A 27,658-nucleotide genomic window follows, 5' to 3' on the forward strand; every position below is an offset into this window, starting at 1 on the left:
GGTGGTGGAATTACGGGTGTGTAGTGCTAGAATGTGGACAGGGAAGGGGCTGGATGGGTGAGGTCAGTGACTAAAGAAGGTTGGGGCCAGGAGGGTTAAGGGAACATAGGTTGTATCAGGGAAAGTTCCCACCCGCGCAATTCAGAAAAGCTGATGTTGGTGGGAAGGATCCATATGGCACAGGCTGTGAAGCAGTCACTGAAATGAAGGATGCCATGTTCGGCAGCATGTTCAGCAACAGGGTGGTCCACATGTTTCTTGGCCACAGTTTGTCGGTGGCCATTCATGCGGACAGACAGCTTGTTGGTTGTCATGCGTACATAGAATGCAGCACAGCAGTTGCAGCTTAGCTTGTAGACCACTTGACTGGCTTCACAGGTAGCCCTGCCTTTGATGGGATAGGTGATGTTAGTGAATGGACTGGAGTAGGTGGCGGTGGGAGGATGTATGGGACAGGTCTTGCATCTAGGTCTATAACAGGGGTATGAGCCATGAGTTAAGGGATTGGGAGCAGGAGTTATATAAGGAGGGACAAGTATGTTGTGTAGGTTCGATGGACGGCGGAATACCACTGTGGGAGGGGTGGGAAGGACAGTGGGCACGACATTGTTACATTCCACCCTGGATTTTCCATTGTTTGATTTAAATTTTAAAACAATAGTTACGACATCTCAACAGTGACGTATAGTGCTTGTCTGTAAACTTATTAAGGCGATTCCTGTACAAAGTAATAACACTTATTTCCAAAAGTAAATTCTGAAGTAGTAATAATATGAACAGTGATTACATATTTTACACACTGTGAAAAAAAAAAAAAAAAAAAAAAAAAAAAAAAAAAAAAAAGACTGTTTCCTCCTTTCTCAAGCAGCTATGCTTCAGGCGAAAACCCACAACACCAATAGCCGACGGCAGAAATGATTTTCAGAGTTATTCAACTAAGACAAAACACAAGAAGCAATGATATTACTTTTGCAGTAGAAATTTTAATCTTCATAGAATAGAAGTTACTAACCCCACCAATGGTATTTCAATTGACAGCATCACTGTCAGTACTGAAAATGATATCGAAATCTCAAATAGTTTCAACAGTTTTAAAATGTAGTTATTTTAAAGTTTGCATTTTGGGGAACAGTCTCCAAAGAGAACTAGGTGAAAATGCAACTCGTGAAATAGTTGGATTACATGTAATTTCTCTTAATAATTTGCTTGCATTAAGTAAAACTGAAAATAAAATTACTTTCTACCTGATGTGCTGAACGTCGTAAAAGATACCGCATTTCTGAAGAGAGAGACGTAGAACTTCCCAGTTTCATCACATTAAATCAACACTAACAAGCATGATATAATCTGCACAGTGGTCTTAGCCCATTACTGCCCATACCAAAACTGAGTTCATAGTGTGGTTTAGCTCCCTGTGGTCCTCGTAATGCCAACAACTACCCTCAAAGGTATATATTCTACGTCTTTCAAACTCCAACATTTTGGATTGGACGTTAGGTGTGTAGCTGTTTCATTCCCCTCACACATGGTCTACACTTGGGGGCATCTTTCTCCATACCTTTGTGTGTACGTGTCTTTGTAAGTATCCCTTGGCCAGTCATTAGTCCTGCCATGAGATTGAGCTCTTTCATGTTCAAGTCAATTTCAGCATCATTAGCTTTCCATGCTTTTGTTTAACATCCCACATGCTGCCTCCTGATCCAGCTTTGTAGTTTTGGTTTTACCATCACCTTAGTGATGGTTTGGACAGGTTCCGGTCCACTAAATGGAGATGTCACACACATCCTGGCCAGCCTTCAGCTTGTTGACTGTCACTGATTCCAAGGACCCACAGCAGGTTTACCCCGTTGCATTCCCCTAGTCTCACAAAGACATCATGACATTTTACTATGATCTCTGATCTCATTGCAGAGGATAATTGAAATTTCAGAGCTGCTTGGCTGTCTGCATAAATATAGAAGATACCATTCTTGTAGTGCCTACTGAAGTTCTTCCCTGTGCACATTCTGACAGCAGATATTTGCACCTGGAATACGATACCCAGCTCACGACAGGTTGTTCTCTCTAGTCTAGCCTGGGATCGGTACATCCCCGCTCAAGCACCTTCATATGTTTTCGACCCATTAGTAAACTAGATTGTCTCCGAAACGGTTCATTATTCCCTCGGTTTCTTCTTCAAACTATATCACTGAAAGGTTTATTGAAGTTATTGTACGGTCAGTCAACATTTCCCCAACTATTCCTATAATTACCATTCACTATACTGGTGCGAGATTCTGGATATTTTAAGGAGTTTTAAACCTGTTGCACGCTGCCTCCACCGCAGCCCAAAGGTGGACTGGAGAAATGTCTAGCACAGTCAGCGGGTGTGCTGCTAATGCCGCCTGTTATGGTTAACCAGGCCAATCTCTGCACCGAGCCGAGCTCCTTAACAGCCACCTTCTATTGCACTTTATATTCCACCATACCATAGTCCCATTTATTCCACTTTAACATAGACCAACAAATTATCATAGGTCTTATTACAATAACGTATATGTAACTTTTGTCCTGGAATATACATTGACTAGCCAGAACATTATGACCACTGACGTACTATCGATGTAAATCTGTTCAGGTGATAGCAGGGTCATCTGGTAGGGAATGACTGCTAGTCAGACACACACACACACACGGCGCATCTGGTACCAGTGAGCACAGTGTAGTACGCGTAGAATGGGGAAAACGCACAAACTATCTGAGTTTGACCATGGGCAGACTGTGATGACTTGGAGGCTCAGCACAAGCATTTCACAAATTGCATGACCTGTCAGATGTTTGAGGAATGCTGTGGTGATTTTCTCCAACACATGGTGAAACCACACCCAGACATCATGGGGTTGGGCAGTCACCCCTCATTACATATGCTGGACATCGTAGCCTGGGCTGACTGGTGAAACAGGGCAGGCAGAAAACTGTGGTGGGACAAACAGACTTTAATGCTGGGCAGGCGACAAATGTGTCTGAAAACAAAGTGCACCAAACATTCATAATGATGGGCCTCTGCAGCCGACAACCCATGCATGTCCCAATGTTAATACCATGACATCAGCAACTACGACTGAACTGGAAACATGACCACTGGCACTGGACATTGGTACAGTGGCAGAGTGTTGCTGGGTCTGATGAATCCCAATACTTTCTTCATCATGCCAATGGGTGGGCACAAATACATTTTCTTCCAGGGCAACAGCTCCTTGACACCTGTACTGCAGGACAGAGACAAGCTGGCAGTAGCTCAATTATGCTCTTGGGAACATTCACAGAGACATCCATGGGTCCACTGGAGTCTTGCAAGGCACCATTATGGCCTAGGAGTATCATACACTGACTGCAAGCCATGTACACCCCTTCATGATGATCACATTTCCTGATAGCAGTGGCATTTTTCAACAAATCACAAGACCGAAAGTGTTATGGAGTGGTTCACGGAACACAGTGTTGAGTTCCAAATGATGTGCTGGCCCCCCAACTTGCCACTTCCGAACCCGATCAGACACACCTAGGAAGTGATTGAATGTGGCATGAGGGCTCGTCATCCCCATCTACGGGAATTAGGCGACATGAGCATGCAGAATTGGTGGCAACTCCCTCCAGCAACTTATCGAGGTCTTGCTGCTTCCATGCCACTACGCATCACCACTGTTATCCGTGTCAAAGATGGACCTGCTGAGAGAAGCTTAAGATTCCAGTATCTAATGGATATGCTTGCTCATAAATTGTACTACAACAGTTTTCTCAGAACTGACCCTTGATCCTATTTTCTGCAACAGTTTTACACAACTTTCAGTGCACATTGTGCAATTGATCAAACAGTAATAGCAAATTTGACAAGGATTAGTATGACCAAATCTGCTGCATGTCCTTCACAAACGTAGCCTCTAGTTTTTAACTCTTCAATGAGTTCATTCACCAGCATGTTCCACAGTAGTGAAGGCAAAACCCTTCCTTACACACACACACACACACACACACACACACACACACACACACACACACACACCAGTACTTTTGATAGCCATTTTCCCATTGAGCATGGTTGTTTTCACCACCCTACTCAGCATGGTCTTACTCCACCTGTATATTGTCTGCATGCCATACTCTTAAGCAGTTCTAACCATGGGCTAGAAGGTCATATTGCTAAAAGCCCACTCAGTATCCAGGGAGATGCCAAGAGCAATTTTCTGAAGTGTACAGGGTTATTCACCATCATAACAAGTTGGTGAAGTGCTGCTTCACATGATTTGCTTGGTGGATGTGTGTGTTGATTTACACGTTATCTCTTTTTTCTAACATTCACATTAACAAGTTTTTCAATATCTATATAAGAAACAGGGCAGACTGATAATTCTCATACCTTTAGCCTTGGTATGATCATTGGCTTCAGAATGAAAACAAACCTCACTCACCTCCAAGCATTAGGAACAATTCCTGCTGCTGAAATGACCTTACATAACCTACAAAGCAATCTAATTATCCCTCTCTTGCTTGTTGCAGTAGAGCTGGGAAGATTCCATCTTCAATGGAAACAGTCCCACTGCCTACTTTTAACAAGTACAGTGAGTTTTTATTTGGAATGAAACTACAGATATTAAAATAAACGCAATTTCTGAAAAACTTCATGTAAGAGTTTATTTTCTTTATGACATGCTATATCTCACCTGTCAGGAAGATTACAACATTCTGAATTTATTGAAGATATACGTATCTGCTTTTGCAACCATTTTCAGCATAAGATATACAACAGGCTCTGCAGTACATTCTATGCAAATATTTAATGTTCACAGTAAAATAGAGATGAAATTTTCTGTGAACCTACACAAATAAGTTGCTGGATGTGCTTACATCTACACCTGAATCAACATCAACATTCATAATCTGCAGCAACTGTGAAGTACATAGCAGACAGTACTTTCCATTGTACAGTAAAAACCTGTTAATCTTGCATCCGAGAATCTGGCACATTCATTAATGCAGCATCGCTTCATATATCGTGAGTGAAGAAACAATTCCGCGTAAGTAGCAAAATAAGAATTTTACACGAAAGACTAAAAACTGTCTAAAATGCCTAATACATTTCACAGCAGTGCTAAATTTGCATCATGGCACTACAAGGAAATATTGGATCAAATAAAAATGTGAAAAAAAATACACTTTAGAAAGTTTAATTATGGCACAGTATTTATGCTATGATCTGTTACTTACGCGGTATTTGTTTGTCAGTCTCCTGCCACGGCTTGACACATTTACGTCGGTATTTGGTGCTGAGAAAGCTAGTAAGAACACGTTTTGGAGCATTAATCATTTTTTATTGAAAGATTTCGTAGGAGTATTTTAAAGAATTATACCGTTTGCATAGTTCCGATAATGTCTGCACAAATCTTCAAGAAAAATCCTAAACGTCACTCAAAGCAGCAACAGAGTATTACACTGCAGTGATACTCATCACACAGTTACCTTCACAATAATTTTCATTCATAATGAATGTTGCCATAATAACTATGACAATCTTTAGGAAGAACAGATTTAAGTTGTTGTAAATCAGCCCATTTGAATTTCTTTTTTCCAGTCTTTCCTTGTATAGTTTCGGGAAGCAAACACCTCCAAGAATTTTCCTCGGACACCTCCGTAATTCTTGCCACACCTCGTTGAAAGAGCACTTGTAGTAAATAATACCATTGGGCGGTACTGTAGTGCCCTCAGATCGGTAACTGTAGGCTCAATTTTTTACAGCTCTTCCAGGCCTAACTGAGTCATACAGCCACAAACTTTCTCTGGGTAGTTGATGAAAAAGGAATAATCTAGGTAATGGACTTCATATGGCTGTGGCTTTTTTCACGCTTCTTTAGATATCATAGTGTATTGGCTAGGAAGTGTAACTTCCCGACCTTTAAGTTTGCACTCAATGGAACTGTGAACTAAGTCACATTCCATCTGGGTATGGCCTTTCTCCAAAAAAATTGTGTGTAATCAATACTCCAGTATCAATTGCTAATCGTAAAAGAGCATTTGATAATATCACATTTCTGCTTTGATATGTGCAGCCGCTACAATACAGAATGACTTGAACGGGATTTTCCTTAATCGTTCTGGATAGGGTGTCCACGATGCATGAGGCAAAACATGCAACGGAATCACCTTGTGTTTCATCGAACCAGTAACATACTGCATCACAACTTTCTAAATTATACATTGTAAAGTTATGAACAGCCAACTTTGTTTTATTATAAACTGCACTTGCACTTAAAAATGGAGCTACTTTCACAGCCTGTAAGTCCATGGTGTACACTGAGCAGAGCTTCTTTCTTGTCAGCATCTTTTTGCACCCTTGCCTGCTCTTTCTGTTCTGCGTGTTCCTTCCACATATATTCACACAAGTTACCAAGCCTGTAACTACAACACAAGTCGCACTGGTCTTTCTGGGGGGGGGGAAAATAGGCTAATATTACCATCTTCTAAAATCAAATTAAAGGTAGCCCGACTTAATGATGAAACCTTCTCTGCATGACATTTTTCCATGGAGATACAGCTGTTGTTTGGAATGCTGAATAGACTCAAGGTACAACTTTGAGGATGATTTCCTGCAGTAATGCGATGGAAGTTTTGGAAGAGAGTACATGAATTCTTTCATGAAAGTTCTCTCACCTTTCTTCTTCGTCTGTTTGATTTGAGGTCGTGATGAATCTGTCTCAGGACTCATCCCTTGTGTGGAATTATCCAGCCAATATCGGACAGTCCATCCTTTAATCCCAAGAGTACTGAGAAACATCTTTTTTGCATACTTTATGTTTCTCCAGCTTATTTTTCAAATGATAAATGAGCGCCCCTTTTCTCCTGTATTTGCCAATGTTCTTCCCTGGATGTTTGGTAGGAATTACGTCCACAAAGTTGATAACATAAACCTTCCTCTGATCCCATGACATTGTTTCCCAAAATGTGTTAAATACTGCCTGCCTATCATCAGCAGAAAACTGATGACACTTCCTTTGAATGGATTTCTGGCACATCTTTGAAGTACATGTTGGACCTAATTTTTGTGCCTCTATTGGAGTATCATGAGCAATTTTACCAATTTGACTTTTTTTTGTACCCAATATATGCCTGTTCACACATTCTCAGAATTCTGTTGGCATTTTTCTTTCAATCTTCAGGATGTGGTTTAGACTTCCTTTTCCTGTACTGCTTACATCGCATAGCAATGAGTGTGAAGTACTGTCGTCTCTAGTGGAAACTGTAACTGTGGTCTCATCTTGAGCATTGTGGGGTAGACCCACTGAAGTTTCCAGATGGAAAAAAATATTTATAAATTAATTTAAGCAGACAAAGATGAAGCTCAAATTCATGAATTTATGAGAATGACGGCATCATCAGTAATACTATTAACAATAATCACAAGAAAATTTACCTGTGTCATTAGATGTTGCAGCAACGGTAACTGAGAACCCCATATATGAAATTAATACTTCTTCAGTAAATGTAACTTCAGCGCTACAAATTTTCTCGCCTGTTGTTTGTTCTGCATTTACGGGAGATCCTACAAGAAAGTGGACAGTCTAATCTTTGGCATAAACGAATAAAGCACAGACCAAGTGAAGTGGGAGCGTTCTGATTTGTATCACAATAACAGATTTGCGGTGCTTCTAACATTCAAAGGTGAATAATAAAACAATTTTCTTACTGCTGTCAGTCACTCTCAGGAACGATTCTCCGCTTTCATCTGCTGATTTCAGCTGAGAAGCAACTTCTTCTTTAGGAAAAAGATCGTCATCTATATCGCTATCCATTATCACAAATGAAGCTACAAGCATGGAACCACTTTCGAGCACTGTTAAATACATAATAAGGCAGTAACAATGTGTTGTGGCTGCATGCGCTTTTGTATTTACGGGGTATTGTTTACAGTATCCATATATTGTAGATACATGGTATTTAATTCTCTACAGTTCCACGGTACTGCCATCCATTTATTTGCTGTGTCACAGAAGCGGTATTGTTTTAGATAATTTTTCATGGTAAATAATTAAAAATTCAGCATTATGGCATTAGGAGCAGGTGCGCGTACGGTCAACATCATCATCTGACTGAAAAACGAAAAATCGGCAATTTGTCAGTTACGGGGTATTGTTTCTTCATCGATAATATGCTGTTGTTGTAAAGTGTAATCACAATTGATGCTGTTCTATACTGCAATTAAAGTAGTGCTGCATACTGTTGTGGGAACGTTTTCTCCCCATCAGGCAATTGCTCTTGGCATCTGCCTGGATATTGAGTGGGCTTTTAGCAATAGAACTTCTAATCCGTGGTTAGAGCTGCTTAAGAACATGGCACGGAGACATGATATACAGTTGGAGTAAGACCATGCTGAGTAGGATGGTGGAAACAACCATGATGAATGGGAAAATGGCTGTGTGTGTGTGTGTGTGTGTGTGTGTGTGTGTGTGTGTGTGTGTGTGTGTGTGTGTGCGCGCGCATGAGTGCAAGGAAGCACCTCTCACAAAAAAGTGTGAGTGAAATATAAACACGTTACACGTATCATTAATGGGGTTGAGAAACTTTATACTAGAAATAAGATCATGGAAGAATATACAATTGATTCTTCAACAATCTATGATATTAGAAAGAATAAAGGTCACTTCAAAAGTTTGCCTCACAGATATTTACAGTAAAGGACACTAAATAACAAAAAAACTTTCAGTCTGATTAAATTTTGTAAAAGTGATTTTGTGCCAAAAAGTCCGAAGGAAAACCTCTACCTGGGGCTATAATTATGGAAAAAGATAAACAGTTCCATAATGATTTGGTGTTACCAGAAATCAAATGTGTATTTTCTTATGGTTGGCTACACTGGTTCAAAACTAGTCATGGAATTCAGAAACTAGATGTAGGTGATGACTTACAATTGGCAGATCAAGATGCAGCTGAAGAACACAGAGACACTTCTTGTGGTTTGGTTAAACACTGTAACTTAACTGCCAAACAAATCTGCAATGCTGATGAAACTTTGATGTTGTTTATCTACTTCTAATTTGGCAGGTAAAGATGAAAAGTGCGGCAAAAGTTTTTTTAAGAAAATCACGGGTCAGTTGAAGAAATTGGGAAAAACGTGTGTTAAATTCATTCACATTGCCTCAGTCAAATTCAAGTCATGCCAGAGACAGAGGCGCAAGCAAGAAGCGAGCCATTACGTCGCTAGTGGGTTAGGTTGACAAGATGTCTGCCAAATAGGAAATAGGCAATCATCAGAAAAGAGGACGGAAAATAGAAGGAAGCAAGACAGGTATATTCATTAGCTCCAAAGCCATGTTGCAAGAAACCTATCTATTTCATATGAGCAAGAAGCGAGGGACTGACATAGCAGTTAACAGCCTGTTAAATGAATGTAGCAGAATAAGGAAGACACATTCAATCATTACAAACCGAACTTTGTACCATAGTCTCACGCTAGGTCCCTATGAATACTACACCTCTTGTCATGAGTCTATCATTGGGATCAATTGTATTCACAGCAATAGCACTCAATTCCATTATTACAATACTGCAGCGAACCTGTCATAGATGCTCCAGCACAGTCTATGCACTAGCCGAAGATGTACTCAAGATGATGGCGTTCAATGGATGAAATTCATGCTGCTCGCCACCTACCATCTGCTGATGGCTGTCTTAACTACCGACACCAGGTACATCATGAATGGATCATCAAGGGTCATCGTAGAATTCAAAGTGGGATCACGTACACTCTGCAGCCAGTGCAAAAGAACCACTTCGTACTGGGCAGCCGCCACCAAAAATTTCGAATGGTTTTACAGAGCTTCTTGTCTTCAAGAGCTTATCAATTCAGATTGCTCAGTGGTGGATTTTCAAACAAAATTAATATTGAAGATACTATTTTTAGACCCGCTTTGGTATGGAATAAACTTTGGCCGGCTACTCTTTCGAAGTGCTGACAAAACTCTGGTCAAACCCTATTGAAAATGATGCTGTTGTTAAATAGTTAGATGTTGCTCAAAATTAAATACGAAATTTTCCATGAGATGAAGTTTTGGACCTATAGAAACTGACAATCAACTTGTAGTCGAAGAAATATCAGAGCAACTAACAGTGGAAAGTATGATACAGCAACAACAAACTCAACATTGCCATCTACCTGGAATGAAGCAGCTGCTGCTATTGATACAAAGATATGCTCACAGTAACAAATCATACAACACTACATAACTTTTTAATTTGTGTACTATATATAGAAGCTTTTGGGGGAAAAAACGAGGCTTTATGTCTTGGTCAAGTGAATAAAATATAGAAATGCTACATGTGGTGTTGTATAGAACATACACAGTATTGGACTACAGTATAATACTGTATCACTGAAGCACAAAATGTACGATAAATACTAGATGGTCGGTCACCCATTGTTCACATTGTGTGTCACACTCCGTACACTGCTATTTTTAGAAGACACTCAGTAATCCGGCACTGTCAAGGTCCTGAAGGTACTGGATTAGTGAGTTTCTACTGTACTAATTATTAGAGCTTCTGTTTGTTCCATGCATGTATGGAGCACAGGAAAAATGACTGTTTAAATGGCTCTGTGAACATTGCAATTAATTTAATCTTGTCCTCACAATCCCTAAAGGAGCAACACATATGGGATTATAACATGCTAATAAATTGATAATTTGAAGCTGGTACTTTAAATTTTGTGAGTAAATCTTTCTCGATAGTTCGTGTCTATCTTCAAACGTTTGTCAACTCAGTTTCTTTAGCATTTCCATGAGACACTCCCACAGGTCAAAAAACCCTGTGCTCCATTTCTCTGTATACAGTCAACATCCCATGTTAGTTCTATTTGGTAAAAGTCTCTCACACTTGGGAAATTTCCTAAGATGGGCTGCACAAGTGATTTGCAAGCAACCTCCTTTGTAGATTGAGTGTGTTTCCTTAGTATTCTACAAATGAACTGAAGTCTGCCACATGCTTTATCTATGACTGAGCCCAAGTGATCATTTCATTTCATATCCTTACAAAGAATGACACCTATATATGTGTTGAGTGATTCCTATTGACTTATTGGCACAGTAATCATATGATACTGTGTTTTTCCTTCTGGTGAACTGCAAACTTTTATGTTTCAAAACATTTAAACAAGTTTCTAATCTTAGCACCACTTTGAAATCTATTCCAAGATTTGGCTGAATATTTATGCAGCTTTTCTCAGAATATTTAATTATAGATAACTCCATCATCTGCTAGCAGATAAGAGGTTACAATTAATAGTGTCTGCATAGTCATTAACATAAAATGGACAGCAAGGTTCCAACATAGCTTCTGGGACACACTTGCAGTTAATTTGATGACTCTCCATCCAAGACATCAAGCTGCTTCCTTGGGCTATGGTCTAATATACTACACGTGGATGTCAAGGCTATTGGACAGTAGGTTTATGGATCAATTCTGCTATTCCTCTTCTGAACAAGTGTGATCAGTGCTTTCTTCCAACTACTGGGTACGTTTCATTAGAGGGGTCTATGGCAGATTATGGTTAAAAGAGGGGCTAACTCAGCTGCCAATTCAATATTATAGGAATTCAACCGTGACCTGGGGCTCTTTTTTAAATTTGACATATCTGCTGTTTCTGAGCTCCACTTAGACTAATATCTACATCACTGATCTCTGCAGTGGTGCATACGACTGGGTTTTTCTTGCTAAAGAAATATTTTGAAATGGTGTTCATTTCTGCTTTTGCTTTGCTATTCTCTGTTTCAGTTCCTGTCTGATCTACATGTGTCTGGACACTTGACTTTGGTGCCACTAACAACCTTTACTCACGATCAGAATTTCATACAGTTTTATGGGAGACCCTTCCCAAATTTTCTACTACAGTTGTCAAGTAAGGCTTTACTCATTGTCCTCAACAGCCAAATGCATTTTATTCAGCATCTTCCTATTTGTAGCCCTGCACTTTATTTTACACTTATTATGAAGTATTCTATTTCTTTAGAAGTTTCTTTACAGCAACTCTACACCGTGAAGGGTCCCTCCCATCACGAACTGTTCTATTAGATACATATCTATACATATTAAGTGCATGGTTAATTATTATTCTAAACCTGAGCCACAGTTTGTTCACATGCTTCTCTCCAGGGCTCAATATTTCAACTTTCTCATTGAGATAAGACACTACTGCCCCTTTACCTAGTTTGCTGAAAATAGAAATCCTTTTACTTGTTCTAATTGCCCTTTGTACTTTGGTAACCATTGTTGCGACAACTGACTCACGGTCACTGCTAACAGTTTCAACATTGACATCTCAAAGAGGTATATAAATGGAAATGCCGTGTGGCTAGGGCCTCCTGTCGGGTAGACCGTTCGCCTGGTGCAAGTCTTTCGAGTTGACGCCACTTCGGCGACTTGCATGTCAATGGGGATGAAATAATGATGAAAGACACACAACACCCAGTCATCACGAGGCAGAGAATATCCCTGGCCCCGCCGGAAATCGAACCCGGCACCCCGTGCGCGAGAAGCGAGAATGCTACCGCAAGACCACGAGCTGCGGACATCTCAAAGAGGTAAGTTCTATTTACTGCTGTTACAGCGAATATATTTCTACCATGAGAGCGCTACCAAAAAATTTACTCTGGATAGTTCTCATAGAAGGATTTTAGTAATGTTTTGTATGACATCTTGTCATGTCCACAACTTACAAAACTGTGATTTTTCCAACTGATTGTTGATAACAGCATGACATAATTTTCAGTTAGATCTGGTCAGTCTGGTGGTCGATAGAAGGATCCGATTGTAAGTTTATGCTCACTCTTGATACTGAGTCTTGCCCACACACACTCATATGAGTTGGGTTTTTTGTCTACTGCGTCAAATACACCACTTTCATCTACCTCAGCTTATCCTTTTGAGAGGTGTTTAAAAGTTTCACAATAAATCTCACTCCCATTAATTTTGGGTTTTAATCTTGTACCATATGCCATATCAGCTAATAACAATATTTCTGCAGTCTAACAATGGGAAATCCAGGATGGAATGTAACAATATGAGAGAAGGAAAGTTGCTACTCACCATACAGTGGAGATGCTGAGTCGTGATAGGCACAATAAAAAGATTCACACAATCATAGCTTTCGACCATTAAGGCCTTTGTCAGCAGTACACACACACACACACACACACACACACACACACACACACACACACACACACACACGACTCAGCATCTCCACTGTATGGTGAGTAGCAACTTTCCTTCTATGGTACTGTTTCATTCTGCAGTCTGTTACTTATGTTTTGGGGTACAGCCTCAACACTTAGCATTGATATATGGTAGATCAGGGCTTCACAACATACGTGCTCGCGGAGCAAGCTGTGAGCAGCAAGGCGCGAGCATGGAGCAGCGCAAGCACGTTACCCCCACTACCGGACCAGAGCGGAGAGTGGGGAGAGTCACATGGGGCACACAACAGCTGTCGCCAGTCAATGTAAATTCGCGGCCACCTGCAGGGATATCACTCACGAATTATTACTGTGACAAATAAAACAAATAAAGGAGAATGTACATGTGCCACATAATTTTATTAGCTTAGTGTATGCCTCTACATTTGTATTAATTTGTGATCTGTTACACAATAAAAGGTGTCACTGAAGTGTGGGATTCTCGGTTATCTTGTACTTTTTGCCCTTTACAATTGCGTCTATGTTCGGAGTAATTGTTCTTGTGCATTATAGGTGCAGCTTGCAGTTTAAATTTCGATCAGACAAGTCGTTTCTCAGGTGCGTCTTGTTACATTTCATTGCAGAGAACAGTTGTTCACAAACATACGTGGAACCGAACATTGATATTATTGTAGCCGCCAGTTTGTGCAAACGAGGAAATCTATCCTGAGGGAAGTGTCTGTAGAATTCCAAAATGTTTTCTTGTTCTGAAATTAGTCTCTGTATTCTCTGTCACACTGCAGGTCAATAATTTGTAGTTGCAGCTCAGGACGAATCTCTTCAATATTCGCTGAATATGGAGAAGAGAAAAGATCAAAATCACTGTCTAGTGCTGTCAGATCTTGAAAGAGTTGATCAAATTCTTCCTTAAGGGCAACTAAACTATGTGAATAACGTTCACAGTCTTTGTGAACATCTTGCATGGATGATAATTTAGGAAAATGAGCTAGATTTCCTGTTTCCAGCTGACTCACCCAAAGTGTCAATTTCATTTTAAAAGCTCGTATTCGATCTATGAAATGAGTAATTAGCAGATCTTTACCTTGTAGTGAAATGTTCAAAGCATTCAGATGGCTAGATAAATCTGCTAAGAACGCGAGATCACATTTCCATGAAGGCTTTTTCAATTCAGGAACACACATGTTATTTATTTCCATGAACATATTTATCTCATCTAATAGGCAAAAAAATCGATTTAATAATTCGCCACGACTAAGCCAGCAGACCTCGCTGTAATAAGGCAGACTACCATACTGGCTTTCTACATCCTCAAGAAAGCTTTTAAATTGCCTGTGTTGTAGCCCATGCTTCCTTTTATAATTGGTTGTACGAACAACAACTCTCGTCACATTTTTAGAGTGATACTCTTTGCACATAAGTATTCCTGGTGGATCACACAGTGAACGCCCCTTATTTCATCCGGCACGGTCAGTTTTTGCATTTTCTCCTTCAACAGCGCAACGAAACCTGATTTTTTCCCTGTCATAGCTGGTGCATCGTCTGTAGACACTGAAACTAAAGAATTCCACGACAAATATTTCCAACACTTTCTTCAACACTACTTAAAATATCACCTCCGGTTGTAGTGTTCTTCACGGCTACTACATCGAGGAGCTCCTCCCTCACCTGAAGATCTCTATTAACACCTGTAATAAATATGGCAAGCTGCGCTGTTCCAGTAGTATCAACAAATTCGTCCAGAGCTAGAGAATACGCCATAAAATCTTTACAGATATTTGCAAGCTGGCTCTGGACGTCGTCTGCCATGTCCTGTATGCGACGCGTAATGGTCATGTTAGATAATGGCACAATCCGAAACTGTTCAACTTGAGATGGACACAAATGTTCCGCTGCAACTACCAAACATTCTTTTATTAAATCGCCATCAGTGAAGGGGCGCAGGGATTTTGCTAAAAGCAAAGCAATTTTGTAACTCACTCTGAGAGCTGCCTCAGTTGATTTTTCTTCGTCGTCCAGATCTTCTTTGGATAGCTTCCTTTTAAGTTTAATAACTTCCTGTGCACGATCTGGTCCATCACATTTTCCACTTCCATAGTCTTTCGCGTGGTATGACATATAATGTCGTTGCAAATTAAATTTCCTAAAAGAATTCAGCGTTTTGTGACATATTAAACATTTTGCAACACAATCTTTTTCTGTAAACAGATACAATTCCTCCCAATGGGGGTTGAACTGTGAAAGCATGGTTGGGGTTACACAACGGCGACTTGACATGATTCTTAACCAGTGAAGTGACTGTTAGAGCTGATCGTAGTACTTTAAACGTTACACAGTCGGCGCGAATTCAATAGGCACGCTGCTGCCCTATTCAAATGTGTGCGCGCATTTCCCCTCCCTCCCTACTCCACGACCTTGCACGTGCTCGCGAGCACGTGCCTAAGCAGACGCGAGTACTCGCGCTCAAAGCCGGCCAGTTATTAAGCCCTGTGGTAGATGCTATTTCAGCACTGCGTTGTTCATTACAGATGATGGAAACAATAAATACGAAGATGTGACAATTATGTCATTTCACACAAATAATTTTTTCAAAAGATAAATGGGATCAAAAACAAGATTCCCATTTACAGAATTATAATGCTAGTTACCAGGAAAGAGAACTGTTGCAGCATACGCCTAGGTATGAAGAGGCAAACCACACTGGCGACATCACAAATTATGAACTTCCAAATCTTTTAGCACATTACTCTGGGAAGAAAATATCTGATCTGTGCTGTAAATAGCAAACATTGTGATCCAACCCATCTAACTGTAGTTGCTAGTGGATTACAGTGGACCTCTCTGCAGACCTCCCACTACCTGAAATATAACTAGACATAACATGTAGGAATGCACCACTGATGTCTGTCACCTCACCCTATGTCTATCCTGGAATTTCAATACTACGCAATGTCTTGTTTATCATTCATGCATAACTCTATAGTCTAAGTGAGTGGCAAGGTACCTCTCTCTATCCTGCAACAATACTGAATAGTTGTACGTCAAGTTGTCACATGTGCAATTCTCCTCACAATGTACAAGAAAATCTCTGATTTTACCAGTGTGGCTGATACACTGGGCCATCTGCCCAATATTTAATGTTGATCTTCCTTCTTGTTGTGTATTTTACCAGAGTTACATGTACCTATAAAAGATATGAAATTATCACAGCTTTCATGCATGCCATTTTAATTTTTTTACTGTGGCTTCATCATTTTGTTTGCTAGTATGATTTTTCCTGGCAAATTTGAAACAACTGTATGCTTCAAATTAATGAAGGGAACAGAAACTCCTCACTGCCAGATTTAGTGGCAATTTACAAACTACGCAAAATGCTATGCCTTGTCCAGTCTCTGATTAAGGGATCAGTTTTATCTGATTTGGATCTAAACAAAACCGTTGAATACTCGAAGATGAATAAATAAATTATGGTACATAGCATGAGTTCAAGGTGCAAAATACATACAACCTGGATCAGGATAACTAAATGATTGAGAGTTAGACACAAAAAGGGCTGGTCATCTCACTTCACCATTACCCTGCATACCCAATATGTCCATGACATCAACAAGTGTGCAATTCAGTACTGAATTTCTTCATGCACTTTCTGTTAATGAGGAGTACTGAGTTTACTTTGGATGACTGCAACAGCCTGATCACTTTTCTGCTCACCTTCTCTATTGGCATTCTTCTGCATATTAGAGATATTACAGTGGAAAACCAAACAGAAGGCACAGTTAAGTTTATTCTCTGGTTGGCTGCTGCTATGGTAGCTCTTTTGTAAACAACTGGTTGTCAATCACTAGGTTATTCGGACACTGATACAGGCCACACAACCTCAGAGCACTACTGGCTAATGCAAAATTATGAGATATACTGAGTTTAACTAATTTTAAAGAGTTATTTCAATTTTCAGTAGTTTAATCACAGCTGATCAGAGCCTCATAAAGAACAAATAATCTTTGGAGTTTCCTAACACTGTCTTGAATAATAGGTAAAAAAACTGGTGTTAACAAAAAAAAAAAAAAAAAGCCTTTAGAAACTGCTTCACCAAAGATCAAAGAACACTTCCAACTTTTGACAACTGTACACATGAGAAACAAATAAGTAACAGCAAAACTGAAACTGGTAAAAAACTCACTCTTGAAGGAAACATATTGGATTTCCTGGCAAGAAATAGGTGCAAATTTTTTGATTCAGTAAATTTGTATGGTAGGATCCATAATAATAATAATAATAATAATGCTGTTGTACTGTTGATTTTGCTTTAGTGTTCGAAGTTTGAAAGAAATTTTTGCTTAGCATGAGCAATAAGAAAATTATTTGAAACTACCAGTAAATTATTCAACTCTGAAGAGAATGTTGAAGATCTCTCGAATGAATCCAGACATGTTGTGGCCCATGTGCTATGTATATTTGTCTTGTGGAAGGTCGAGGATTGAACTGATGTTTATTCACTAACAGTATTGGTAAGTTCCACTGAAGTTAAAGAAACCAGCACCTCAAACTGTCCTAGGCCCTAATCTCAAGCGACAAGCAAAAGCTTGAGAAAATCAAAACAAGTGTAAGGAGAGCTAATTTTCTTAAATAATTTGAAACTAACATCTTACCTGTCAAGAAGTCAATTCTACATAAAATAAGTCTATTTAACAGAGATATCTCTCCTGATGGTTGCTGATTATGAAGGCACCAAATAGATAATAGACTAGGACTCAAATACAAAAAAGGCTTCTGAAACTGCTTCATCAAAGATCACAAAACAGTTACAACTTCTGACCACTCTCGCTTCGATCAACAGTTTATCACAGGTGTACATAACAACGAAATGTACCACATGCCTGTAAAATGGCACAGACTGTCTTCATCTATAGGAAAGGTTGCAGAACAGATATGCAGAACTGTAGACCCTCTGACAGACATCAATATACGGTAGAATTGCAGAATATTTGTTGTGTTCATGTATGACAACTTTCCTGGAGACAAAGCAACTGTTCTTTAAGAACCCGCTCGGTTTACAGAAGTACCATTTATGTAAAACTGAAATTGCTCTATTCATTTACAAATCCAGACAGCAGCAGATAGGAGAGTTCAGATTGATGCTGTGTTTCTTAACTTCCAGAAAACCTTCCATATGGCTAGTATACAAAATAAATATGCACCTAACATCCAAACCAAAATGCAATTGGATTTGCTAGTAAACAGAATTCAGTCGTGGCGCTATCAGAAGTGAAAGCAGTATAAACTGTTCCTCTAGAGAGAAGTAGGACCACTACTGTCTGTGGTATGACAAACCTGTCAGTGATCAGTCAGTTGAATCAATCACAACTGTCAAGTATTTTCGAAGTATCTCTCTAGCTCAATTAACATGGAACAACCACATAAATCTAGACACAGGGCAAGCAAATGACAGACTATGGAGTTCCTGACAAAAGCCTCACTCAATCAGTTTTTGAGCATCATTCGACAGTCTGTGACTTTTATCAATCTGACTGAACAGAGGAAATGGAGATGATTCTAAGAAAAGTACATTTCTTCATGAGTTCTTTAGCCAGTGTGCAAATGTCGCAGAACTGTTCAAAGATGTGCCATTGGGGAAACTACAAGAAAGATAGAGTATGCCAAAGAACTTTAATCCCAAAAATCCAAAGCTCACATTGCACAAGAATCATGATGATAAAATTAGACATTTTAGCTAAAGAGGTGACACCAATGTTCCTTCTAATATATCACCTGCAGCTGGAATAAGAGGCGAGGAAATTTACCAAGTATAATATGTAACCCCACTACGCATAAAGATGACTTACACATTAGCTATAACAATGAATAAATTACACAGTTTGCTTATATGCCAGTAAGCAGCTGTCCTCATTCAAAATTATTCACTGTTGATGTATGGGAAGTAGTTGAAATATTTTTTTTTTCTGGAACACCTAAAACTGATTTGCATACTTCCAACCATTAAGCAGCTGCTGCTCAGATAACAAGGTACAATATTGCTATGGCAGTGCTTCTCTACAAAAGTGTACCAGATTTGAAAGGCAGTTATTCCATCCTGTACCAATAAGTCTGAACTGCTTCAGTTTGTATGAATGACAACAGTCTGCTGGTATGCTTTATCTCTGGTATTCCTTGTCATCTGTCAGTGCCAGAAGAAAAACAGTAACATGTGCCAGAAGAAAGTGAGATAGTGTTCACTTGATGAAAGGAAAATTAGGGTTTAGTGTCTTTCACTGACAATGTCGTTATAGAAACTTGACTTGGAGAAGGGAACAGGTTTTTATTTATTTATACATTATTTTATTATTTCTGAGGGATGCGAAGCTGAGGGTTGGTGGGGAAAAGGGAGGAGGAGGGGGCGAGGGAGGGATAGAGGGAGGGATAGAGAGAGAGAGAGAGAGAGAGAGAGAGAGAGAGAGAGAGAGAGATTGGGGGGGGAAAGGGGGGGGGGGAATCAGCTGTGCCCTTCATTCCAGCATTTGCCATAAGCAATTGTGGAAAATCCAAATCTGGATGCCCAAGCACGAATTTCAACAGTCATCTTCCTGAACAAAGTCCATTGTCTCACAACCATTCCAACTTGCTCGGTTTCACTTTATGAAACAATTTGCAATACTTGCCTTTAGTGATGCTTAAAGTAGATATACGAAAGAAACAGCAAATGTTTGTGTACCCATCATTTGCTTACTAGACTAAAAAAGTGATTAGCGCTCTACAGAAAATTAAAGCCAAGGTCTCTTCACAAAACGAAGGCATGATAATAATAATAATAATAATAATAATAATAATAAAACAACTGTTTTTAAGCCAATCGAATTCTTTTCAGTTTGGTGTGCTCTATAGTTTTTTGTACCTTCTTCCTTCGAGTTGTCAATATTTTACTTATTATATATTAGTTACTGTGGTAAAACAGGACATCAACAGTTCTTTAGTTGTCAGAATAACCTTATGTTTTGCTACCACATTATTTCATTATTTACTTCCCGTTACAAAATAATGGAAGTTTCAAAATAACACAACTCAAGTTTTAACTACACTTAAAACAGTGCAAATGTTAATGGAAAGAAGCCAGAAGATTCGACAGCAAATTGGAACACCATGTTTTACTAAAATAGCGTTTACAATTTTTCAATTATATGTGACAATGTCATGAACAGTAGTGATCCACTTACAGGTGACTGTATAAACACTAGTGACTGGAGATCAATTCTGACCTTAGTTCAGATACTGAACTTAGTTTAAGAAACTGCTCTGTTGTGTAACACTAAACTTGAACCTACTGGATGATATTAACTTTTGATCTAAATTAGCATGAAACAATCCTGGCAACACCTGTAAACACATTTATCAACATGATTAGTGTGCTTCAACCAAATATAGTATTTATTGTAAAGATGCTGTGCTGTAAAGATGGAGGAAAGTAAACAGAAAAATCTCATAATTCTCCACAGTCATACAAGATTTACTGCTTTCTGCAAAGAAACTGATGACATTACCACAACCAACATTAGGAATGGAGCATGTTGCCATTGACTTAAATTCATTCAATACAAGGACAAATCATCACTGGAAAAATTTGAAAATATTATATATATTAATATGATATTAAATATTAAGAACAGTGTCAAGAAAGTATTTGAGCAGACAAGGTACAATTTCAAAACACCTTTCACAATTACGTAATTACATGAGTCATGTAAGCATAACAAAAACAGTGTCAAAACTGTTCAAGGCTGAAATACATAAAACTACACATAATAATTTTGTCAGCTTACTGTTACAAAAAGTGCACAGAAACTAACTGCAGCCTGAAAATCGTGCTTTATTCCAACACTTATGGTGTGGAGTTTCATGAAGAAGTTGTACACAGTGGTTTGCATACATTTTAATATGCTCAGATTACCTTTGGAGACAAATATTCTGCATAAATGGTAGTTTGTAATATTCATTACAATCTCGTTCATTTTCTGTTCTGATACAGATTTAAATAATATTGAAGGCACCAGTTATTTGCACCAGTAAATGAGATGGAGATGAAGGAGAGAATATTTATGTTGAGTTAGTAAGAACAATATTGTAAGTTAACTGTGACATCTAATTACAGGCAGACGTGCAACATGCGAGCCTAGTTTCTGTAACAGAACCTACAGTTTCAAATCACACAAAGTAAGTTATCTACGTTAAACACCACTGCCAATACGAAAATACACTGTATGCTCATGGAAAATGAAATAAGAATGTTAACACTGAAAACAGATACATTAAAGAACTAGAACCAAAAGAAATAGAAATGAAACCAGCTTTTCAAAATACCATTTTGTAAATTTATCTCAATTTTTAAACTGTTTTCATATAAAAGGCATGTTCAGAATGTAAGTACACTTTGACCGTAATCGGTAAGAAATACCACCAAGTGCGAGCCACATGCTGTGATTTGCTTCATATTTGCAGAAGCAGCAGGACCTGCCAAATTTTTTTGAGAATCTGAACGGTTTACGGTGAGCTTGTTATAAACAGAAAGATTGTATTTAAATGGTGAAGGGAGCTTAGTGGAGGCAGAACAAAGGTTTGTGACAAACAGAGAAATGGAAGACTGTCCATTTTGGCTGATGTGTTGGGGGGGGGGGGGGGGGGGGGGGGGAAATAATAATAATAATAATAATAATAAAGGAAACTCTTCATGAAGACCACGGATTGACAGTGGATGATATTTCTGTGATGTTCCCACAATTCTCCAAAACTCTCTTACACGAGACACTTAAGAAACACTGAGATACCGAAAACTGTGAGCAAGATTGGTCCCAAAACAGCTGACGGGGCATAACATGAAAAATAGAGTCCATAGCACCACATACTTTCTTGAGTGACTTGAATTGGATGGCGAGGATTTTCTGACCACTACTGACTGTAGATGAAATGAGGGTGACCCAGTACAAGCCTGAGACAAAATGAAAAGTCATCACAATGGCGCCACACCAATTCCTTATCTGCTAAAAAATTCAGAACCATGATTTCGGGCAAACATCATAGCTTCAGTGTTTAGGGATGGCATTTTATTGGTGGAATTTCTGCCTTGTGGGGCCACCATCAAAGCACAATGATACTGAGAGACCCTAAAAGAATTTAAAAAGAGAATTCAAAACAAAAGTAAGAGAACAATATAATGGAAGGAAACATTCCACGTGGGAAAAATTATATATAAAAACAAAGATGAGGTGACTTACCGAACAAAAGCGCTGGCAGGTCGATAGACACACAAACAAACACAGACAAACACACAAAATTCAAGCTTTCGCAACAAACTGTTGCCTCATCAGGAAAGAGGGAAGGAGAGAGGAAGACGAAAGGAAGTGGGTTTTAAGGGAGAGGGTAAGGAGTCATTTCAATCCCGGGAGCGGAAAGACTTACCTTAGGGGGAAAAAAGGACAGGTATACACTCGCACACACGCACATATCCATCCACACATACAGACACAAGCAGACATATTTCCTGCTTGTGTCTGTATGTGTGGATGGATATGTGCGTGTGTGCGAGTGTATACCTGTCCTTTTTTCCCCCTAAGGTAAGTCTTTCCGCTCCCGGGATTGAAATGACTCCTTACCCTCTCCCTTAAAACCCACTTCCTTTCGTCTTCCTCTCTCCTTCCCTCTTTCCTGATGAGGCAACAGTTTGTTGCGAAAGCTTGAATTTTGTGTGTATGTTTGTGTTTGTTTGTGTGTCTATCGACCTGCCAGCGCTTTTGTTCGGTAAGTCACCTCATCTTTGTTTTTATATATAACAAAAGTAAGAGAAAGTTGATGAGAGGAGTGTGCTTGTTGCATGACAAAACATGCACTCACACAGCCTTAGCCAACAAAGGGCTCTTGGACTTATTTGGATGGGATGTTTTACCCGTTGAAATATCGGCAGTCGTCAAGGACGTTGCATGGCTGCATTCCTATTCAGTTTTTTAAACATTTTACACACCAGGACAAACTCAAGTTTCACATATTTAGTAAGTATACAATTTGTTCACACCAGTCTTTGCTATTTTTGTGTCCGATCCAGTACACGACATTTCTGGGTGGAGCATGAGACCACTCTATAGCAAAATGCTCAGCTACTGATACCACATTGACTGGTTTCGAGGAAACATGTTGGAACGTTAGAGTTAAAGCTGTTCACTAATCTGTCACAAATGCCTAATTCAGACAGTCTCTTTTATTATGTGCTGCAAGTTGCAGTGATTTCTTCTCTTATTTGGAAGGGAGCCACACATGACCTCGGGTCCAGAGTATATGTTGGTAAACCCATAAAAAAATCTGACATCCTGGAAACACTTCCCACATGATGGCACATAAATGACAAACAATACGAGGTTCATCATTACCCTGCAGAAAGCCAAAATCTTGTTTCAATATGTGGAAGCAAGGAGAGGAAATGTCTTCTAGAATGTCACAACAGTAATTGATGCCTATGTTTCCACAAAAAGCAAATGTCCCTGTAACACTGAACAGCAGATTGGACACCACTCAATAAAGAGGTAAAGCAGTTTCTGTAGTTCAGTAAACGAAGTCAGCTTATCAACACTAGAACGGCAGAGTTTCAACAATCCTACAATGGCAGAAAGGGGTCATTTTGACCCCACATAAAATATTTTCATATTTTACTAACACAAGTACTTTTAAAGTGTTTGTTAATCCATAATTTATTTCTAGTAATCACAACAATTATTTACAATTAAAAATAATAATTACTAATTTCTTTGAACAACAAAGTATCATACAAATTTTTTGTAGCTACTGCTACAAGTTTCTTAACTATAGATTTTTATTTATTAAATATTCATACAAATTCTGGACACATTTAGTAAATTTGGTTCATTTTGCTCTCACATGTGTTTTACAAACAGCTCTGTATTACTTTTCAAAGTCATTTGCAGCTTGCTAAATGCACTTACCTCAGGTGATTTCTGTTTTGCGCGCACATTTTCTGCACATGGTTTTGTGGCACTTTACAAAGTTTTTGCTGGTCTTGTTGCTTTTGCAGAGGCTGATCTGGCGCTTTCTACGCGATTTCAGCCCCATATCCTCTTCCTTTGCCTGATGTTCTCGCTCTTTCGTTCCCTTGAATTCATTTGCCAGTTGAAATAAGAACGTCTTCCTTTGCTTTTTCTTGTCCATTACTATGTTATAGATGACCCATGCATTTATTGCCGCCATGTCCCGTATGTTGTAGAAGACATGCACTGTCCATCTCCTACATGCAACCTTCATAGTACATTTACATTTGATCAACCACGTCCACCCCGTACTTTGTTACATTGTAGAACATTACGGTTTCAGGTTTTTTCTTCCCTTCCTTGCTTCAGCATGCAGTGTCGTCATAAGAGTGACATTTTTATTCTTCTTTCCTTGGTATACAGTCAAGGTGCAGCCTATGTTGCCACTATTGTGCAGTATTGTGGTGGATTGTATTTCAGCATTCAGCTTCCTTACTTTATCGGGGATTTCACAGTGGATCTTGTTCATTGTACCACCTAATGAAGTTTTCTTTTCTTTCAGATTTTTTTAGCAAGTTGAAGAGACATAAAGAAGTTGTCTGTGGTCACATTTCTTCATTGATTTACAAGTGGCTCCATAAGATGCAGAACGAAGTACTCCCCAAGTGGTTGTTTCTCTCCGTGAGTGTCCTCTTTGCCGAGGTACGGGAAAACATTACATATATATTTTGTTGTTACATCCACAGCCAACCAGAATTTGAGATTATATTTGTCTGGTATGTTGGACATGAATTGAGTAAACCTGCATCTTGCTTTACTTGGTACCAGCTGCTTGCCAATGATTATATTTTCTCCAGGGCAGTAAGCACAAATACTGTTTTCAATGAACTTTCCCCAAATCTCAGATACAAGAGTGAATTTGTTGGCTGCCAGGCGTTCAGCACGGATTGATTTTTAATCAAAATGCATAAATCTGAGAAGCTCCAGAAATGTGTCCCTCAGCATAATGTCCTTGATAAAAGCAGGCCCCCAAGAGTGCGACCAGATATCATCAACAGGCATACCTCTTGTGCACAATACACCCCGAACATACACGATGGCTATCAGTTTCTCCCGTTCCTCAAGTGACACAGTCCACTCATTGTTTTTTAGTAATTTTCGTGCATCTGATTCTGTGTACTTCTTCATAAGATGTTGCATTGTTTCATCAAAAATAAGACTGTTGCATTGTTTCATCAAAAATAAGACTGAAGGCCCTGATGACAGAGCTGTCTATTCATTGGCAAGCATAAGCAGAGCGATCTCCTCTCTCCTTTACAACATTCACAGCTGACCGCCTTCCAGAAGATGAATAATTTCCAATCCCCCACATGGTTCCATCCCTTGCAATCACCTTTGTAGAAGCTTCCAACTGTACCTGCAGTGGTGAAAGAGGTGATGATTGACGCATATCAGCATCTGAATGCTCTCCCACTAATTGTCCCTTGTTCACCATATCTTCATCTTCACTTGTGTCAGGTACATAATCATCATCTTCATCAGTGAAGACAATTTCCAATTCAACTTCGTAATTCTCTAAGAGATGTAACACTTCTTCATCAGAAAGCCCATGTTTACGATACACGCTCAAAAACATGTTTCACGGACAAAAACTGCCCGAGTGACAACATAAGCTGAGGCCGACTGGAATGTACATGTGTCAAGTTGCAACAATGAGGGGCAGCTGCCCTGCATTACTGCTCACTGTAGCCACTGTATTGTTGGATAATTTACTTATGTTCAGAAGGGAAATTACAGCGGGGTCAAATTGACCCCTTCCACCGTTCTAGGTATACTGAATGAAATGGCGAAGAAAATTAAAATATTTTGTAAATACTAAAACATCTTCAGAAAGAGGAGAAAAAATTAGAAAAAGTCATAATTTCATTAACAAAGTAAGTAAATTGGATATGACAATGAATGTAAAACGTATGACAGAGGTCATTTTGACCCCTTCTACCGTTCTAGTGTTACCGAGATTAGAAAAAACAACAATGTGCTTCACTGTTGTTCCACACAGTGTCTAAAGGCAACTAAAAGGATTTCTTGATAAAAATCTTTCCACTTTCCAATGTCTTGCACAATCATAATTTTGTATACAAGTCAATGTAGCACAAGCTGACTAAAAAAAAAAAAAAAAAAAAAACCACAGAGACATTCACCTTAAGTAATTAACGGAAACCAAAGAAGCCCTAATTTGGCTACGTGAATAGGGATTTGAATACCATTCCTTCCAAACATGTCCACTGCCGTAACTACTGTACTGTCTTTCAGTATCACCCTCTAGCCTGGAGCAACAGTACTTGCACTTAGATGGGGGTGTGAATGAAATGCAATTACCAATTTACCGAATTCAAAAAATATTTAGATTGTGTAGACTTGTTATGGACTGGACCAATATGATATATCAACTGGTAAACCTTACGCTGCCTCAGCTGTTGTATCTCCCTAACACCCCCCCCCCCCCCTCGCCTTGTCAGTGGTGCTGTGTAAATTCAAGCCCATTTTGTTTTATCCTATAACTGGATGCAGTGTGAAAGCACATGATATTTTTTATTGTTGCAATAAATAATATATACATCCTCCTCACCCTGCCTCTTGTCCCACGTGCTGCTCCCCTACCAAAAGAGGTAGTTTTCTGCGACTCTGAATTTATGTGGTTAACAGCAGGTTGAACTTCAGATGCAGTAGTAGTAGTGCTCTCAGATGGTGTTGTAGATGGAGCAGAGGATGGAGACAAACTAGTGTAACAATGATCCATACGTATTGTTTCCTTCAGCTTTGATGCGTCTTCATCCACTGATAACATATCTGGAAACAACATACAGGCAAAATTACATAAATATTCAAGTTTGTTAAACCAATAAGAAATGAATGGCTGCAACTAAGAATTTTGAGAAGAAAAAAAAAAAAAGAAATCTTACTAAGCAGAAACATTACTCTAGCATTAAAAATGTGGCAGCACACAGTAGTGTCCCGAGATATAAAATATGGTACACAATGGTGCTTGGCTCTTAATCCCATTATTTTAATTTATTTTCAGGAATAATGGAAAAATTCACATAGAAATGTTCTAATTGATACTGCAAGCCATGCTTCACTACTGTGGCTCGCTGTAACAAAATTCACACACAATTCTTAAGATAACGGTATGATAAATTACGTGCAAATTATTTATCAGTGCTCATACAGGAGATGGGAAAAACTGTTTCAGCATAGGAGATAAGCAATGTAACAGTATTAACCGATAACCAGTAAATTGTCTCAGCATTAAAAATTCACAAAAATTTAAAGAAAAGTGAAAGATGATTTTCCACATGCCACATAGGCCTGCCTGTGCATCCAACCACACCCTACCCCAGTCCTGTCAAGACACATTTAACA

General features: G+C 39.1%; 1 protein-coding gene across 1 annotated transcript in view; it reads right to left on the reverse strand.

Annotated features, from left to right (window-relative positions):
• The window catches only part of LOC126457191 (uncharacterized), a 237,090-nt gene that overhangs the window by 110,534 nt on the left and 98,898 nt on the right, over positions 1-27,658 (reverse strand). Inside the window, exon 5 of the mRNA XM_050093282.1 lies at positions 26,865-27,085. Coding sequence (XP_049949239.1) covers positions 26,865-27,085 — 221 coding nt within the window. The remainder of the gene's footprint in view (positions 1-26,864; positions 27,086-27,658) is intronic.

The sequence above is a fragment of the Schistocerca serialis genome, chromosome 2, assembly GCF_023864345.2.
Source record: "Schistocerca serialis cubense isolate TAMUIC-IGC-003099 chromosome 2, iqSchSeri2.2, whole genome shotgun sequence".
NCBI classification, from domain to species: domain Eukaryota; kingdom Metazoa; phylum Arthropoda; class Insecta; order Orthoptera; family Acrididae; genus Schistocerca; species Schistocerca serialis.